The 17494-nt window shown below is 50.9% G+C and overlaps 6 protein-coding genes across 6 annotated transcripts; 2 read left to right on the top strand and 4 right to left on the bottom strand.

Annotated features, from left to right (window-relative positions):
* Positions 1–1473: 1473 nt before the first annotated feature.
* Positions 1474–2924, bottom strand: AFUA_5G00100 (uncharacterized protein). Its single transcript, XM_743237.3, has 3 exons — positions 2599–2924; positions 2195–2492; positions 1474–2093 (listed from the first exon to the last, which is right to left on the bottom strand). Exons 1-3 carry the CDS (start codon positions 2844–2846, stop codon positions 1773–1775), a joined length of 867 nt encoding a protein of 288 aa, XP_748330.2. The 5' UTR covers positions 2847–2924; the 3' UTR covers positions 1474–1772.
* A 194-nt stretch (positions 2925–3118) lies between these two features.
* Positions 3119–5290, bottom strand: AFUA_5G00110 (squalene hopane cyclase afumA; the record flags this gene model as incomplete). The annotated part of the gene is made up of 2 exons (XM_743236.3): positions 3119–4150; positions 4274–5290. 2 exons carry the CDS (start codon positions 5288–5290, stop codon positions 3152–3154), a joined length of 2016 nt encoding a protein of 671 aa, XP_748329.2. The 3' UTR covers positions 3119–3151.
* Positions 5291–5838: 548 nt separating this feature from the next.
* AFUA_5G00120 (cytochrome P450 monooxygenase afumB) lies at positions 5839–7498 on the top strand (the record flags this gene model as incomplete). The annotated part of the gene is made up of 3 exons (XM_743235.2): positions 5839–6946; positions 7005–7271; positions 7347–7498. 3 exons carry the CDS (start codon positions 5839–5841, stop codon positions 7496–7498), a joined length of 1527 nt encoding a protein of 508 aa, XP_748328.2.
* Positions 7499–8044: 546 nt separating this feature from the next.
* On the top strand, positions 8045–9220 carry AFUA_5G00130 (glycosyltransferase; the record flags this gene model as incomplete). The annotated part of the gene is made up of 1 exon (XM_743234.1): positions 8045–9220. One exon carries the CDS (start codon positions 8045–8047, stop codon positions 9218–9220), a length of 1176 nt encoding a protein of 391 aa, XP_748327.1.
* A 93-nt stretch (positions 9221–9313) lies between these two features.
* On the bottom strand, positions 9314–10498 carry AFUA_5G00135 (Zn(II)2Cys6 domain-containing transcription factor afumD; the record flags this gene model as incomplete). Its single annotated transcript, XM_001481429.1, is given in 3 exon segments — positions 9314–9376; positions 9396–10277; positions 10322–10498. The coding sequence occupies 3 exon segments, from the start codon at positions 10496–10498 to the stop codon at positions 9314–9316; spliced, it is 1122 nt and encodes a 373-aa protein (XP_001481479.1).
* A 5250-nt stretch (positions 10499–15748) lies between these two features.
* Positions 15749–16327, bottom strand: AFUA_5G00145 (mannoprotein; the record flags this gene model as incomplete). The annotated part of the gene is made up of 2 exons (XM_743233.2): positions 15749–15940; positions 15992–16327. 2 exons carry the CDS (start codon positions 16325–16327, stop codon positions 15749–15751), a joined length of 528 nt encoding a protein of 175 aa, XP_748326.2.
* Positions 16328–17494: the final 1167 nt, after the last annotated feature.

Genomic DNA, 17494 nt, shown 5'->3' on the forward strand with positions numbered 1-17494 from the left:
AACCCTAACCCTAACCCTAACCCTAACCCTAACCCTAACCCTAACCCTAACCCTAACCCTAACCCTAACCCTAACCCTAACCCTAACCCTAACCCTAACCCTAACACTTGAAGAAGCGCCTTCAAGCCAGTCTATTAACATAAATACTAACCCACAGGGATTCCTATGATGTTGACAGCTGAGAGGACATATACTGAAGGGATCTATGTATGGGCCCGAAGGAGACACAGCAGATGTACATTAGAACCTGTATTGATACATCAGTGATAGTTGGCATTTCGGCTGAGCTGCCGGGCGTTAATGAATTGTGTGTGTGTGTGTGTGTAGTCCACATCAGTGCAATGGACTACTGCATACTACTAGGTACTTGGTATGGAGCGTGTGGAATCATCCTGTATCAGGCAACCCGGCGGCGTAGGGACATGCTCGGCTCAGTTGCCAAGGTAGGGTACGAGGTCCGAACAGGGCCCCGCACGGATAAAAGACATTTTCAATCACCTGGTGACCTACACAGTATGTTTTGGCCTATTTGAGGTATTCGCATGAAGTGTTCAGGTTCATTTGTGACTGGATGATTCAGGTCTCTAACAGTCAAGGTATTTATATTAGGGTGACTTCGGCTCTGCATTGGCTTGGGCCAAGAGCTACTAAGCATGCGCCTCTAAGCCGAGTCGCCCAGGGCAGGCCGCTAATATTCCCCCAATAATGAGATCAACCTGCAGTAGTATCAAGGCTAGAGTGTTCAAAAAAAAGTCCGTGCTACGCTAGTTCGCATAGAAGAACATCGCTTACACTTGGTGCTGCCAGTAGGATTTGTGCTAGTTAGATTATGATATTGCCCATGCTTGCTGAACCAGGATAATAAAATACGCAGCATGATATTGAAGTAAAGTGTTTATAATCAGACCGCAAGACTTGTATGTGCTATTTCCGATCTTGTTGAAAGCCAATTTGCATACAGAGACGTCCTAGAGAATGGCTAATTTCTAGTAGCAGGTCAATATTTTCTGGCCTTGCTATATATTGTATCCGTTATATTTCAACACGTGGAACACATGGTCGTTTAGCAAGCCCCGCAGGATCCTTAGACGCATTTTCTCTTGACATTGTACTAAATCTGAGAGATACCTCCCTCTTTCATTGCCCAGGGCATGTATGGGCTCCAGTGCTCTGCTAGAGAAGCTGAAAAGTCTCCAATATGCATGACTTAGGTGTCCCACAAGGCACACCAACTAGATTATGGCTTGTGCACTGGACTGCGCCGCAATCCGAAAAGTCAGGGATTAAATTGACGCGATGTAACAGTCCACACTGTATTCTGTATATCGTGGGAGTTTGATTGGTTAAGCAGCTATCACGAGTTGAGTATACAGGGAGGCTCAGTATTGTTGTCATGGCCGGCCAACTGTATCCCCAAACAACATGCTGTGGGATACCTACATCGTCTACAGCAGATGTCGGGCGAACTAGGGCCAGGATTCAACTAAGTATCCGATTTATCCGGTATCTGTTGAAACTTTCTCCGTGCAAGTTCCTGAGAGCACCAAATGTGCCTCGGACATATACTTATGCAAATCGGGGAGTAGATAGGTCGCGGGCTCCGGCTGAGACAATAAAAGCACAATACACATATTAAGCGCTGGAACTGTGATAGACTTGGTTGTAAAACGCCTGGCGCCTTGCAGCATATAGCGCACCATACAAAAGGAGATAACCTCCCATTTCGATACGAATCCCCGCCCACTCCGCCCAGCAGAGTGCGAATGCGAAGGCTAATGTGACCTCGAAAGCGACCGAGTCCCATGTTTCGGGCTCGAGCGCCTTCCATGGCCATGAGCATGTCTGTGTCGGCGCCCTTGCCCATACCCCAGCCCAGCCTCACCAGCACCAACTTCACCCGCCCCCCTGGTCACAAACCCAGCGAACACCAAAACAATCGCCGCGAGCAACTCGGGGCAAAACCCCAACACAACACGAACAGCCAAACTCCCTGTCGTTGGGTTTAGATCCGCGCGCTGTGTGAATTCCGCGACAAGCATGTATACCACTGAAATCTCGACGAGGGCAAGGGCGAGGAGGTTGCCGGTTAGGAGCTGTCTCGAGGCATCTTTGTGTTAGCATATACCATTCTCCGTCTCCAGACCAGACAATCATATCAACGATCTATCTGGAAAAAGGAAGGGGATGAGCATACCAACCACCCCTCCCTCGCGGCCAAGCCCGCCTGTGCACCTTGGTTTCTAGCACTTTTCCTCCCCCCACCCGTCCCATTCCAAAGAGTCCACAGCCCCCACAAAGCGAGCACACCCCACGAAACCTCCAACAGCACCATACCGACCTTGATATTGGATAAATCACTGGGCTTAGGCGTATCGCCCAACAACCCGCCAGCACCAACCCCGACCATTGCAACCCCCGTCGCAACGAGGACATGGATGAGCGCCATGAACGTCCATTCGGTTCGTTTGCTCGGGGATAAACAGTAGATTCTCCTAAATCACAATGAGACACATATGAGATATTGCATTGGCTCTTGCTCCTGGATGAATGGACAGGAAATAGGGCTCGGTGCGTTGGGTCAGTTTTTGGGTAACATACGCCTCATGCAACACCCCGTCTATCGAGAGCAGCAGCGGCGAGAGCCCGATACTGGATATTATCCGGGAGCCCGCGTTATGCGGATCATTGAGGCCCATGGCGGCACCGGTTACGCGAAGAACGCAGAAGGCAAGGAGGTAGAGCCAGGCGAGGAGGCCATGGTGGCCATGGCGGTAGAGGAGGTAGAGAGTTGGAAGTGTTAGGGGGGCGTAGAGGGCGAGTTGCGCGATGAGGAGTCCGGATGTCATCTTCACTCATTCAGTGTAGGAGATGGGTGATGTTGGTGCAGTGCAGGTTTAGGAGAGATACGGGGAGATGGATTGGGGCAGAGTAAAAGGTAGACAAATAATCCATTTTAGGCAACCAGTTCTAGGCCATATAGTTAAGATGCCAGCCAAGAGGCCCAAGGCGCAGGGCCGAGACGCTACTAAACGAGACCGAGAATCCTTGTCAGTCAGAGCCAATCCTCTGCGACGCCTCATGCAAGGGTTCACGAACTAAATCCAAACAGGCAATCCAGACAAAAAGCTTGAACCAAACAAGACCAGCAGATTTAAGTGCCACCACCTTTCTTCTTCTTCTCCTGGCCTCCTTCGATCAAAGAAAGATACCTCCCCAACGCGGTAATAGGAAAATAAACTCGATACAGCGTATACGAGATGTAGAAATGGTTGGGAAACCCCGTACTCGTGAATTCGCGCTCTGTCCACGCCGCCGCCCCACCGTCACCCTGACTCAAGGTATCATCCTGCGTATCCACCAAATGCCTCACCCCACGCTGCACAGACCGATCCTCGCCCCCACAGACTGTCAAAATACCCATAAGCGCCCATGCTGTCTGCGAGGGCGTGGAAGGCCCACACCCGGCCCGCCAGGGCTCGCGGTACGAGAGGAGGGACTCACCCCATCCGCCGTCGGAGTTTTGGACTTGCTTTAGCCACTTCACTGCACGAGCCGCCATGGCTTGGATTTCCGGCGCGAACTTCGGGTCGTGCTTGAAATACTGCAGTCCGCACAGAACAAGGCATGTACCATAGACATAGTTGACCGCCCACCGGCCGTACCAGGTGCCCGTTGCTTCCTGAGAGCGGATGAGGTAGGGAATTGCGCGGGCGCAGGCGGTGTTGATGATTTGGAGGAGGTGCGCGTCGGCTGCCGCATCCCCCTCTCCATCGGGATATCCATATTTCTCCCCATTTTCGGCATTCTCGGCCGGACGCATCAGCAAATCGCGCAGCATGCCCAAACACTCAATCGTCCGCCCCGTCACATCCGGCGTGCTCGGATCACAAAGACTTTCCATATCGCTAAACGGGATCTTGTTCAGAAACAGCTGGTTATTTTCATGGTCGAACGCTGCCCACCCGCCATCGGCATTCTGCATGCCTACAATCCACAGCACCGCATCGCGCACGAGTCTCGATCGCGCGGTGGCCGGGTCATGCGTCAAGAAGGCGAGAACGGCCGCGGCCGTATCATCGATATCCGGGTACCACGTGTTATGGTATTCGAACGCCCACCCACCGACGGGGATGTTGGGCTTGTAGACGCGCTAGTCGCCCTCGGGCCCACGGTGCTGATTCTCGGCCGTCCAGGCCAGGGCGTCGGCGATGCGAGGGTCCAATTTGATGCCCAGGGAGGCGGGAGTATCTTGCAATGCGCGGATCATGAGTACCGTGTCCCAGACGGGGGAGATGCAGCATTGGAGACGCTTGCCACGGTTGTCGGCCCAGGTGAAGCGTTCGATGGCTGCTAGACCGAGTTGGATAGGCTCGTCGTGTAACTTGTACCCCTCGAGCAAAAGGGCCTTGATACCCGCGTGCATAGGCGGGATGATACCTGCCCAGTCGCCGGCTTTCTCTTGGTGCTGCAGGATCCACTGGACACAGCGACGGCGCGCGTAACCTCTTGTAGGGCTGCGGCGGAGCCCGCCCAGGTAAGAGAGGGCTTTGTCGAGTATGGTAAAGACAAAAGCGACGGGGTCGGTAGGGTCTGAGGAGCCGTAGGGGAGGGGCTTTGTGGCCGGGTCCAGCCAGAGCTCATCCAGGAACGGGTTTTGCTTGTGTAGCCCGTTGGGAAGCGGGTAGAGGGGTCGGTGGTGGGCGATTATGAGGAGCGGGACTACGTTGCTGCGTGCCCATGAGGCAAGGCGGTAGATGCTGATGGGGAAGTGAGCTGGGACAAGAATAAACTCTGCGGGCAGCTGGGGTATGGCAGTCCAAGGGACCAGGCCGAACTCTGCGAAGAAGATGCGGGTGAACATGCGCATCTTGGAGAGCCCGCCGGCGGCCCGGATGAAGGTTCGCGCTCGGTACAGCTCAGGGCTGTCTGTGGACATTCCTATGATTCTCAGGGCCAGGTATGCCTCTGCGCTTGTGGAGATGTCGCCGGGGTAGTTGGGCGCGATGCCCCAGGAGCCGTCGGAGTTTTGCTGCAAGAGCAGCCATTGGCGGTATTGGCTGCCTTCGCCGGGGTCGATGTGTTGGTAGAGAACATAAAGAAAGAAGATGTGCTCGCAGGTCACGGTCACGTTAGACTCGAGCTCGCCGCACCAGTGGCGGTTGGAGAAGATCTCCCAGGCGTAGTTGGTTGCTTTGGTCAAGGCTGTCCTGGCTTGGGCTTCGAGGGGCTTGCTGGCTTCTGTAGTTGCCATGGTTGCCGTAGTGGCCATCGTAGTCGTCAAGGTTGCCATGGTCAGTGATACCGAGCAAAAGAAGCAGGGTGATGAGCAGAGACCCTTAAGTACTCGATCAACCGTCCGTCTCGTTCCCCTCAGAACTAGACCGGTCTGGTTGTCATCGCCTGCGTAAGCGTACCATCATTAGGGGCTAGCCTGTAAGTTTGGTTCTTCTCCATTCCAGGCCAGGGCCTAATCATTACAATTCTTCCAATACGAAGGGTTACATCAGGCTAATAGTGAGGGTGCTGAATCATCACCACATCAGCTTACGACTATGCAGTGCTATCTGGACATCTATTGGAGGCTCCCTTATCGCACCCAACATCCGTAAATGACTCACGAGAAATGGAGCAGATTCAGCCGAAACCCATACCGCAGCTTGTCGGCTTTCCTCTGTTACCAAAAAGAAAGTACCATACAGATATCGACCCTAATCCGGACAGGGGAGAGGGCAGAAAGGCTATATAAACTTACAAACATCCACCTTCACATCCACCACATCATTTACCCAATTTAACTCCTCCTGCCTAATTTCAACCCTGTATGGAACAATTGCCATCATGTATACAGCCCTTGGCCTAGCCGTCTTCACCGCCCTTTTTCACTACACCATCGTGCTGGCAATCAACCACTACCGGACCCGCGAAATCCTATCCCAGCTCGTAAAAGCGCACAATTGCTGCCCTCCAAAGACTGAACGCCCCTGGGACATCCTGGGTCTGGTCAAGATCTACTCGTCGACCAAACACCTGCTCAATGAAACCGCGCTGAGCAACGTCTCCGCCCTCTTCAAATGCTACGGCGACACCTACGCCTCGCGCATCCTCACCCAGCGGGTGTACTTCACCTGCGACCCACGAAACATTAGGCATGTCCTAATCAATAGGTTCAGCGACTTTGACGCGTCGGATGTACGCGCCCACCTCTTCGCCCCCATTACGCCGCACGGCATCTTTGCTGTGGACGGGGCGGAGTGGAAAGAGGCCAGAAGTTTGTATGCGGACATCTTCTCGGCAACCAGGAAAATCTTTGATCTTCAGTTGCAGGAGGATGGCTTCCAGGGCTTGATTAAGCAGATCCCGCGGGGCCAGGCCATGGACCTGGCGCCGCTGTTTCTGAAGCTGGTACTGGATGTGAACAGTGCGTTTGCGATGGGAACTGGGCTGGACACGCTCAAACAGGATCAGTCACTGGAAAAGAAAGAAGTGGCCGAAGCGCTAATGTACGCCAAGAAGATTATGGCGCGGGACGGGTTTCTGGGCCCGTTGCATTATCTCCTAAGTCGCAAGGACTTTTATGCGGCTTGTGAGACTGTCAAGGCGTATGTGGAGAAGGTTGTGAGGAAGGAAATGACGGCGAGGGAGTATCAGAAGCAGTCCAATGCAGCCACAGTGGACGACGAGCGTCAGAAGCGAACGCAGAGTCTCCTGTCACGGATCCTGGATAATACCAACGACGTCCATGCTGTCCGTGACGCGGTTGTCACAATACTGATTGCGGGCACAGACTCCGTGGCTAGTATGTTGTCCACCACGTTCTATCTCCTCGCACGCCATGAGCGCGTGTATGCAAAGCTGCGCCAGGAAATCTTGGACACGATCGGCACCGAGCCCCCGACATACGACAACATCAGGAAGGCCACTTATCTCCGCTACGTTTTCAACGAAGGTGGGTCAGCGTACTTACCTGGAAAATACACCAGCTTGCAAACTGACTGAACCTCTAGCAATGCGCGTCTATCCGCCGGTCCCCTTCAACGCCCGCACCGCCAACCGGGACACCTACCTGCCAGCGGGTGGGGGTCCAGACGGGCAATCGGGTGTGCTCATCCGCAAGGGCCAGCGAGTCATCTTCGCCTCGTGGGGCAGCCACCGGAGTACGCGCTCATTTGGGGCTGATGCGCTCGAGTTCCGGCCCGAGAGATGGGAGGGGCTGAAGAGTGAGTCGTTGGGTTACATCCCCTTTAGCGCGGGCCCGAGGGTGTGTCTAGGCCGTGAGTGATAATCCCTTCCATATATGCCTTTCTTGTTCGTGACGACGATGCTGATAGCAGTGGCGAGGGTGGTAGAACAATACGCGCTGCTCGAGGCGTCGTACGCGACGATCCGGATTATTCAGACCTTTGAACGGCTTGAAAACAGAGATGTGCGCCCGTGGACGGAGAAGATTGGCTTGAACTTGTCGAACAAGAATGGGGTGCTTGTGGAATTGGTGCACTGAAGTCGTGGAATACAGGCATATGCGTGTCTGGCGAGACTGCAGGGGGCCGCTAGACGTAGTTAGGTAGCCAATCAGGGAGCACTCACATGAAGATGGCTTGAAGACTACTTAATATGATTGGTAACACCCTTGTTCAAGCCTTGCCCAGTCTGCTCAAGCTTGCCCAAGCCTTGACAGGGGCCAGAATCCTCCGCCAAAATCTCACCGGCGCCAACACGGACAACCCCTCTCTTATATTATTTTGGTCCCTCAATATGTGATTATGCCGCATCATCACGACAAGGATGGCTAGATGAGACGCCAGAGCTGGGAATTGGCCCCAAGACCGAGACCGAAACCGAGACCGAGTATCCCTGTCGCGCTGTAAGTATGGCATCATAGACAAGAGCTGGTCTAATTTCGATAGAGACAATCGGGAAGCAGACATATCTCCAACACTCCTGTAGGGCTATGTTGTATCGTAGAATGTAGTGGATATCAACTCTCTTGCGTCCACCCTGGGTGAATTCGAAATCACAATTGCTTCTAAACCACACTGCAGACAAAATGGCCATCCCAACAAAAGAAAGGGGTAGCCGCCTCACTGACGCCGATATTCTATCCGATCTCCAAATGTACAAGCCCGTCACCGATTCAGACACCCGCAATGTTTGGGCCTTCTGGGACAAAGGCTTATCCAACAGCCCTGCATGGAACCAGCGGAATGTCATTAGTTGGGTCCGACGGCTCAGTCCCAAATGGACAGTCCGAGTCTTAGACCTCGTCGAGGGCTCACCCAACCATGTGTCCCAGTTTATTCCACGAGAAATGCTCACAGATGTCTTCTGGAATCGAACAATGACGGGTCCTCATGTAGGACAGCATAGCTCTGACCTTATCCGCCTACCGCTACTCTACCTCTATGGCGGAGTGTGGCTGGACGTCGGGATGCTTCTGTTCCGGTCGCTGGACGCCCTGTGCTGGAATGCCTTGGAAGATCCCGAGACTCCGTACGAGGTGGCGGCGTTCAAGGTCTCCATGGGCCCCGAGTTATCCTTCCTGTTCAACGGGTTCATTGCGGCGCGGCGGGGAAGTGTCTGCATCAAGTATTGGCATGAGATTTTCCGCACGCTGTGGGATGGCGCAACGAGCTGTGCGGGGATGCATTCACACCCGCTGCTGGCGCATCTGCCGGTCTACGAACCGCCCTCGTTGAACGGAAAGCGCCCACCGTTCATGTATGCGCAGTTCGCAGATTACCTCGCCCAGGTCTTTTGTCTGGAACGGCTGAGGCACCTGGTTGACTCCAAAACGGGATGGGACGGACCAAAGTTCTTCGAAGAGAAGGTTTTGCTCTTTGATTGTGTGACAGAAGCGTACTGGGCGCAGAGATTGACGGACTGGAATGGGAGGAAGCAGTATGAGTTGTTGGACTTGCAACGCGGCGAGGACGGTTTGGACAATGCGCGAGTGAAGGAGGCTGAGGCACTTGTCCAAGGTGTGCTGAGCATGTCATCGACAATGAAGCTATCACATGGCCTTGTTACTGCAGGCCGAGAGTACTTAGCTGATATATGGGACAGTCCGAAGAACCACGACGCGGATATCAGACCAGGGACGTTTGCAGCGTATTTGCGAGAGGCCAGCGAGACGTTTGAGCAGACAAAAGAGCTGGTGCCGCTTAGGATGCCTGTGATCGAGAAGGCGCTGCTTCGGGCGGGAGTCACAGAGGTGGTTAGATAGCGAGTTGTGTTTGATGTGTGCCATGAGATATAGTTATTTCCACTGGCCAGGACATTAGACGTTCCCAATGGGCAGGAAGGCTCGGTTGAAGAGTCATGATGTATTTGTGTGCAGCGTCTCCGATCCACCATATGTCACGTAATGGTGCGGACAAGGCTAGAAAGTAAGCTAGAACCACCAAAGCGCGAGGTCTCCTCTTCTCGAGTAAGTCAATAAACCCAGCTGTCACGAACAAAGGGAAGACCATGAGCCGGCGACAGCTGATTTGCGGATGTTCCTTTGCTTCCATGGCCAGCCAGGTGGCGTTGATATGCGCGACGGCCCCTCGATATGCTTCTAGCGCCGTCTCGTCATCCTCGTCGTCGGGCACAGTCGGAAGCAGGAAGGAAAATGATCCAGCATCAGAACTCGTCCGCAAGGGCATAGGAAAGGTATCAATAATACACCAGATATTCGGGGGATGAGTATTATGTCTCACAATCTCCATGGCCGCGTCAAAGACGGCTACCGACCCGCGCACTAGACGCATCCATTCACTTACCTGTTCGTAAGAAACCACATGACGACTTTGTAAAGTAGCAAATACATCGATCTGTAACAGGATGCTCGTAAAGCACACCGCATCCGCGGTCTGCGTAGTTATGCCGCCGATACAGAGTCGATGTTCGCGCAAAGCCTGCTCGAGGAAATTGCAGTGGATGTCCGGCAAGCCAGCTTCGTCTGGGTTGACTTTGGACAGATGCAGGGCAGCGATTGCGAAGACGGCGTGCAGGAGCGGTTTGTAACTGAATGCGAGTCGGGGCACGTCGATCGACCAACAGTCTTTGATACGCTTCAGGTGGGCGCCGGGCATAGTAGCGCTGGTGAATAGAGTAAAGTGATGCAGCAAGCGCAGCTCCATATGTGCGTCATTACTGGGATCCGATGGACTGGGCTCGAGTGGGCGAGATTGGATCCCGGTTGAGGGGGGGATCGCTCCCTCCTCAGCGGGCCTGTCATAAACACAGGGGATCCCATGACGATGGCAGTCGCGACACACAGGTCGCGATTCATCACACTACATCAGTCAGGACAGATTTTGTAGCAATGGATCCACCGTACCTTTACTCGTCGGGCGCGACATCGCTGACATCCGGTCCTGGACTTACGGTGGGCGAGACGGGGGCCTTTGCGCTTCTTGCGGTTGTACGAGTCCCTTTCGCTTTGGTTGTGGCCTCGTGGCGAAGAGGACGAGTTACTGTCTGGGATGGCCGAGGTCATCTTGCTTCGGTCCAACATGTCATGGCGATGGAGTTCCAGCGCAGCGATGACATATCCTGGGGTCTTTCGGATTCGGTGAAGAGGAGCGAAGCCTTCCTCAGTTTGTCTAGCGGGAACCACGATCGCCGAATGGTTGACCTGTGGGTACTTGCCTCCAAAAATGGAAAGACGGGCCAGCAGAAGGTACTGGAAGTAGTAGGTAAGTTACCTGAATATTAAACTCCTCTTAAAGTAGGCAATAATAAATAGTAGCACGTCCCACCCAGATAGGTGTAGGCCGCCAGTTATTGAGTGTAACAAAAGTTCCTGATGGACGGGGGCCGCCCTCACTAGCAACTCCCGGTCTTAATGTAATCAATCCACCGCCGAGCTGACCAACCACCCCCCTGCGAGCCGATCACCCCTCGTCTGATTTCTACGCGTTTGAACATTTGAAGCCATCCAAATCAACTAAAATGATATACTTTTCATTAGATCTAGCTAGTGCAGTGTGTAGCGCAGCTAGATCCAGTATGTCTAATAATGAAGTAATTAGAACCCCTTAGTGGCGTGTATTTAGAAGGTTCTAAGGTAAACGCTTGGAACCACTAACTCACTGACCCCTAACGTAATTCCCAGACGAGCCGGACACTCCATCACATTTCAATGTTTTTACACCTTCGATGCTATCAAAACAGCTACCATGCCACAAAAATCATGTCAAACCTCTCAAAATCTAGTATATCAAGAGGGGAGGATCTTATTAGCAATATCATCTTTGAAAAAGCAGGAAATTCAAAGTATCACCATGCTGCAGAGATATTCAACGTGCCTAAGTCAACCCTCTACAATGACTTCATGGATGCCAATATTAATTGAAGAAATGCGCAAATAACTGTCGGCGATCTCCTACACAGGAAGAATTATTAGTAGAATGGATGCTATCTAGGTATCAGTGTGGAGCGCCCCTTTGCGCCATCTTATATATAAGAAATAGCCAATATCCTTCTCCAGGCAGATGATCCCTCTGGATTCAAACCTAGTAGTAAGAACGGGCTTGAATCTTGTTGGCTTGAAGGTGAATTGAGGACTGAATTAAGCCTTAAGTTGAGAGCAGATATGAGCGCAGGGCTTGCAGTAGTTGAAGCTGAATTTAACGCCGAGCTAAGAGCTGATATAAGCGCTGGATTCGACGCTGGATTCGACGCATCTGACTCTGAGACCGGCTCCGATACTGGCTCTGATACTGGCTCTGACAGAGTATCTAGTGCAGGGTTTGATGTATTAAGCACCTCAGACAAATATTCTTGGACTTGGTTGCGTCGCAGAATTCTCTCTATTTCTTCGTCTTCCTCCTCAAGAAGCATCTCCTGTGTGATTGTGGTTGGTAACTCTGCCCGAATCTGCCGTTTATTGATCTGTATATAGAGTAGCTTCTCAACACGGTCTGTTTCAAGTCGATTTCGGGTCTTTGTATGCTGTAGATTCATCTGTGAGAATGCCCTCTCTGCTGCTGCAGAGTTAGCAACAGTATTGCAAAGCCGACGTGCAAAGGGAGCAAGGATGGGGGCAAATTCTGCCTATTTAAGCACACATATTAGCAAGTCCGTTTAAATTAGGGCACTGACTTACTGCTTCAAGCCAAAAGAGTGACGGAGACTTGGCTTCCCAACAAGCAGAATTATAGGAAGCACCAGTTTTTTGTCGGAATGCAAGGAATTCATGCCACGCAGAGGAGCTTCTGTCTTCATTTTGAAGTGGTCGTAGAGCACCTTCTATACGGCGTCGTGAACTCTCATCCAGCTTGCCAGGGACTCTTGCTGGATCAAGATGATATGCCACCCAGTGGAGTGGTTCTAGTTGACGTAGTATTCGACTCTGCCAACCAGTACCCTCCAGGTAGGAATAAAAATCATCTTTAAAGGATGTCTGGCTAGACAGCGTCTGTAGACTTTCATGAAGAGCTAACCACCGTTCTGTCACCTCCATCATTGAAGAATTCTGGGCTTCAGATTCCTTCTGAGCAATATGCAAAGGCTTAAGAATCTTTATTAACTCCTTTAACTCCCACCAAATCCATGAGACTTGGCAGTCTTGACTACTTCTCTTGCCTTGATAGCAGAAGATGTAGGTGTAATAAGAGCCCATTCACAGATTGCGTCCTGGCTCTCAAAGAGAGAAGTAAGCATACTATATTGAGTCCCCCATCGGGTAATAACGGAGGCAATCAAGGCCTTTCTATGACCCCATTTCTCATTCTGCTTGGCTTGCATTCTCGCATATTCAAGAGGAGATTGATGAAAGAAGACCACAATTTTAAGAGCTGATTTGAAGACGGCTTTTACCTTTGGGATCTTCGAAGAATTTGGATCAAGAATATCCTTCATAATCAGTTGCAGACCGTGGGAGTCACAGGGAACCATAAAGGCATGTTTAAGTTCTGGTTTCTCTGACAAGATTCCCCATACTGCTTTCATCACACCGCAAGTATCTGTTGATATCGAGTTGATCCTCTTCCAGTCAACGTCTTTGTCCAATTCGGAAAGGAGAGCATGAAGCCTCGTGAGTATCCAGTCACTAATTGTAGGAGCATCAAGAGTCTGATCTTTCATATCATTCAAATAAAGAAACCATGATCTTGTGGGCGTTGTAACCGTCATTACAATGACCCGTTGGGATCGTATATTTGTGGTCTCATCCACGGTAATATTTAAGAATTGACTTCTCCGTAGCTCCTTCAGAACCTCCCTATGTAACCCATTATAGGACTCCTTTAGGAGATCATCAGCAATTCGGTGGCGGGAGGGTATTTGGTATAAGGGATTTAACGCATAGATAAGGTCTCGTATCTCTTGCTGCTCAAAGAGACTGAAGGGTCTCGCTCCCGTAAAACACACTTGGGCTAGTAAATGATCAATGCTCCTGCCTGACCCAGAGATAGGGAAGCTTAGCGATTTTTGTTTCTTTCCGCTCCCGATCATAGGATCCATTAATACTTGTGCTTTACTACATTTCTTTACATGCTCGCTCTGACGAGTGGTGTTTTTGGCGCGGACTTTAGAGCACCCCAGGCATTTTGCTTGTGGGACCTAGAGATATCAATAATTTGCAGAGAATAGGGTGTTGAATGGTACCTTTTTATTGCCCTGTATGATTTCAAAGCACTTTTGAAGCTCAATCTCAGTATAGTGGATCGTTTCAGCAGAATTTTCAGCCATGTTGACAGTGGGATTGCTACTTCTACAGAATCTATGGGCGAAGATATATATTTGTGACTCTGGTTGCTACCAGTTACTTCAGGCATGCTGGATAAGATAATGAGGCTGGCAGAATTTGACAAAGTTAGTTTCAATTGGTTGCGGAATTTCACCGCTTAGTATGACCAAGCAACCGACCCTCCCATGAAATGTAATTGAAATCGGGAAAAAGGATGAAATTTCAAGATTTCGTAATGAGCTTGTCTGTATTGTCATTACACCAACACTTCCAAGTTCCAACTTGGAAGGTTCCATCCCAAAGTTCCAAGTCCCAGCCGCCCATGGATCGCCCGTACGGGATCCATACGTATGTCCGTATGTCATTAATTCGGATTACAGTTATATAACATTGTCGTAAAATACACGGAAGATAGATATTCCATGGACTTGCTATTTACGGTTTAGCTCCGTTTCGGATGAGGTTTCAGGAAAGAAGTTAGAAGTATAAACATTTGCACCGGTATTGCATCCAGCTGTACCACTTGACGATGGCGGGCCTTTCATCAGCTGCGCTATGTGATCAGCTTCTCATTCTTGTCCGCGGATTCGGCGGTGTCTATTTCATTTCGTTGACCACAAGCGTTCTTTGCAACTATCTCCGTCTCCCGGTCCTTCAAGCGCAGAGCGAGATACCGAGTGCCTTTGCCCTTGTACTATTCTTTATGACGGCAGCGGCATTCTGTGGCTTGAGCTTGTTCAACCAATTAGTGCAGCAGTCTTCAAGCCTAGAGCAAACAGCGACTATACTCCTGATAGCTACCTCAACGGCCTCCTTCGTCTACTTCGAGTATACCGACCGATGGGCCCGGGGCCTTTACATGTTCGCCATATTTGTTTTGGGTACTTGGTTCCTTCTGTGCCTCTGGCAAAAGAAAACAACCTTCCTCGCAGTATGTCTGTCTTATGGATCGCTATGTTTAATCCCGGCTATACATGCAATCATGAGTCCGCGCCCGAATCAACCGCGAATCGCAGATGATTTTGTGAAATACTCGGCACTGAATGCTATAGGAGGCCTGGCCTATTGCCTTCAGATTCCCAAAAGAATCTCTGGCCTTAAATCGAGCTCGGCACTTAGCATGAATGTCTGCGTCGTCGTGGCGGCGATAATCTTCTCTGGGAAGCTGTTAGCGGCCCATGGATAACAGGCCCACTTAGTTGGGTCTGCCGAGTGTGATGTACCAAATGAGTGCGCAATTAGAACAGGTCGCTTTTGTGGCAGGGTTGGTTAACTGAGCGTGGAGGAGCCTAGATTAGAATTAAATTATGTGGTTCATCTGCAAAGCAGTCAGCTTCCTCAGTGTCGTCAATGGTTTCACAGTCGTTCTGGAAGTCGCATTAGATGAAGTTGAGTCTTTGTGCCTGCCGGACAATGGTTCGGAAGTGGGCAGAATCCTTCTCCCGAATCTCGACTTTGGTCTCCTCCAGTGCATAAAACTACGAGCCCATTGTCACGACGCCATTCCTGATTAGATGCACTTATATATTATATATTATCTCTATTTGGATGATTAAATGTCGATTCCTTCTGATTTACGTCAAGATATAGAATTTTGTCCCGTGAAAATTTAGCTCCTTGAGGTTCCCCTCTAATTTCGTCGATTGCATCTTCTTCTGGCCCGGACAGACCCTTGTTAATGAAGTGAGGAAGATCAGATCACATCTTTGTGTATGAGAGAACCATTCTCTTCCGCCTGTCAGAACAATTACACGGCAAGTCTGGAGAATGCGAAGCCTTGCATGCCACGTATGCATTCAAATTTCTACATTATCCGCAGTAGTACGCTTGCCATGTCTTCGCTGTCGCCTTCAGGACAGCCCACCGGAACTTGGTCCCGAACAGTTTCTGCTGTCGTTTCCTCAGGCTACTCATACACCAGCAGCGCCTAGAGACGAAGTCTACATGTAAGTCTGATCCAAAGAGATTCTCTCAAATTAGATAGATCGCAAGATAAGTCCCAGGACGATAACGCAGTAATTATACCCTAGCCGACTTCCCATGCTCTACAGGCACAGTGCCTAGACCAGCCACTTAAGCAGAGAGCGCCTTGTGAGCGCTATCAAAGGCAGCATTGACTTCAGCAACCTTGGGCTCAGTGCTGCGGTACCTCTCAGCAGGCACCTTCTCCTGCATAGTTGTCTTGAATTTCTCCTTCTCACTCTTGAGATCATCCATCATAGCCCTCGCCACGAAGGCCACTCCCGCATCTTTGAAAGCCGGCGCCTGGGTCGGGTCAGCACTACGGGCCATTAAATAGGGAGGGGAATGACATACCTTCTGCTCTGCAGCATTAAGCGCTCCCACAATTTCGGGCTGCAATTGCTGATATGCTGCCAGAACTTCATCTTGGTCCTCATCGCCAAATGCATCAGACTGCTCAATGGTCCTGCGTGTGTCGGCAGTGGAACTCTTCACGCCTTGCATTTTGCTGGCGATGGGGATGACGCCTAAAAGGCCACCGTCCCATCCCTCGATGCTCTCGCGAGCCTTAGAGACGCGTTTTTGCAGAGTATTCATACCCTCGATAGCCTGCTTGGTGTTTACTTCACCCAGGGCGGATGTCGCGAGGGCGACGAGCAGCGCTACTGGGGTCACGCGGGAGAAGAGCATTGTGTCTTAGGAAAGAATGGGATTGGGTTGAAATAAAATCAAGAGTGTACTGTGATTGGGGATGTCTTAAAAGTTTGTTTCATGTCATGACTTTATAGCCGGGGCAGCGTCGCCAAGGTCCATTCCTATATATCACACTGGCCCAAGACAGGGAGGGGCAAATACCGTTGACCATACCCGGAATGTGAGGGGCCGCCATCGCAGCAAATTCTCCGTTACGTGGTTTGAAGTATGAAAGACAGCAGGAGAAACAGGGGAGCACTGTTCGCCATTAAATATCCTGCAGTTGAGGCTAAATCCCCATGTATGCAGTGTAACTCTGATACTAGATTATGAGGCTATATCCTGAATATCCCTTCTTGTATACAGTATAAACCCGACCTACCTGCCACATTCAAGCATCCATGCGCCGTAGATAGAATGCAAAGGGCGAATTTGGCATTCTCCGGGAAATAAAGGGGCTTCCTGATACTGGCAAGACGTATGACTTAATGCTTGATGATGGCAGGTTTGACAATATACATATTTTTGACAACAGCGGATGTTGCCAGCTCAAGGAAGGACCCGTCCTTGCTCTGTGGCCGCAGCGTCAATCTCCAGGGAAAACATCCAAGATTCATCTTATAGCCGCTCTGTCATTATACACCCTTCTTACTCTGGCTGCACCCGTCACGGTACAATTCTGATTGAGGATCTCGAATGTCTCTTCCCACGTAACGGTTTGTGTCTGGTCAGGCCGAACAAGATTGAAGGCGAGGCAGAGGTTTTCACTGAACAGAGAAATCCGCAGCATGGAGGAGCAGACAAAGCGAACTGCAATGAATTGGTGTCGGGCATGTGGAGTAACAGGATAGCTGCAAATGCGATGACAGTTGGCTATCAGACGATTAGTAGCATGCTGCTGTTTATGGGCCCCAGTGACGCTCTGGCGCATGACGAATCCAGGCGGATATACTGGAGACATAATTGTGCGGCTTAGGGCGTCCAGTGTACGCAAAGGCATAGCTATTACTCCAATGATGCAAAAGCCAGGTATGAAACAATGACCGCCATATCACACCGAATCATGATGATCACAAACGTGCGACTGTACATACTTCCCCTGCATGCCACGGAACGAACGTCGTTGGCGGAGCTCCCCCGTTCTACCTTGCAGCGCGGAGTTGC

Source organism: Aspergillus fumigatus, chromosome 5 (genome assembly GCF_000002655.1).
Source record: "Aspergillus fumigatus Af293 chromosome 5, whole genome shotgun sequence".
NCBI lineage: Eukaryota > Fungi > Ascomycota > Eurotiomycetes > Eurotiales > Aspergillaceae > Aspergillus > Aspergillus fumigatus.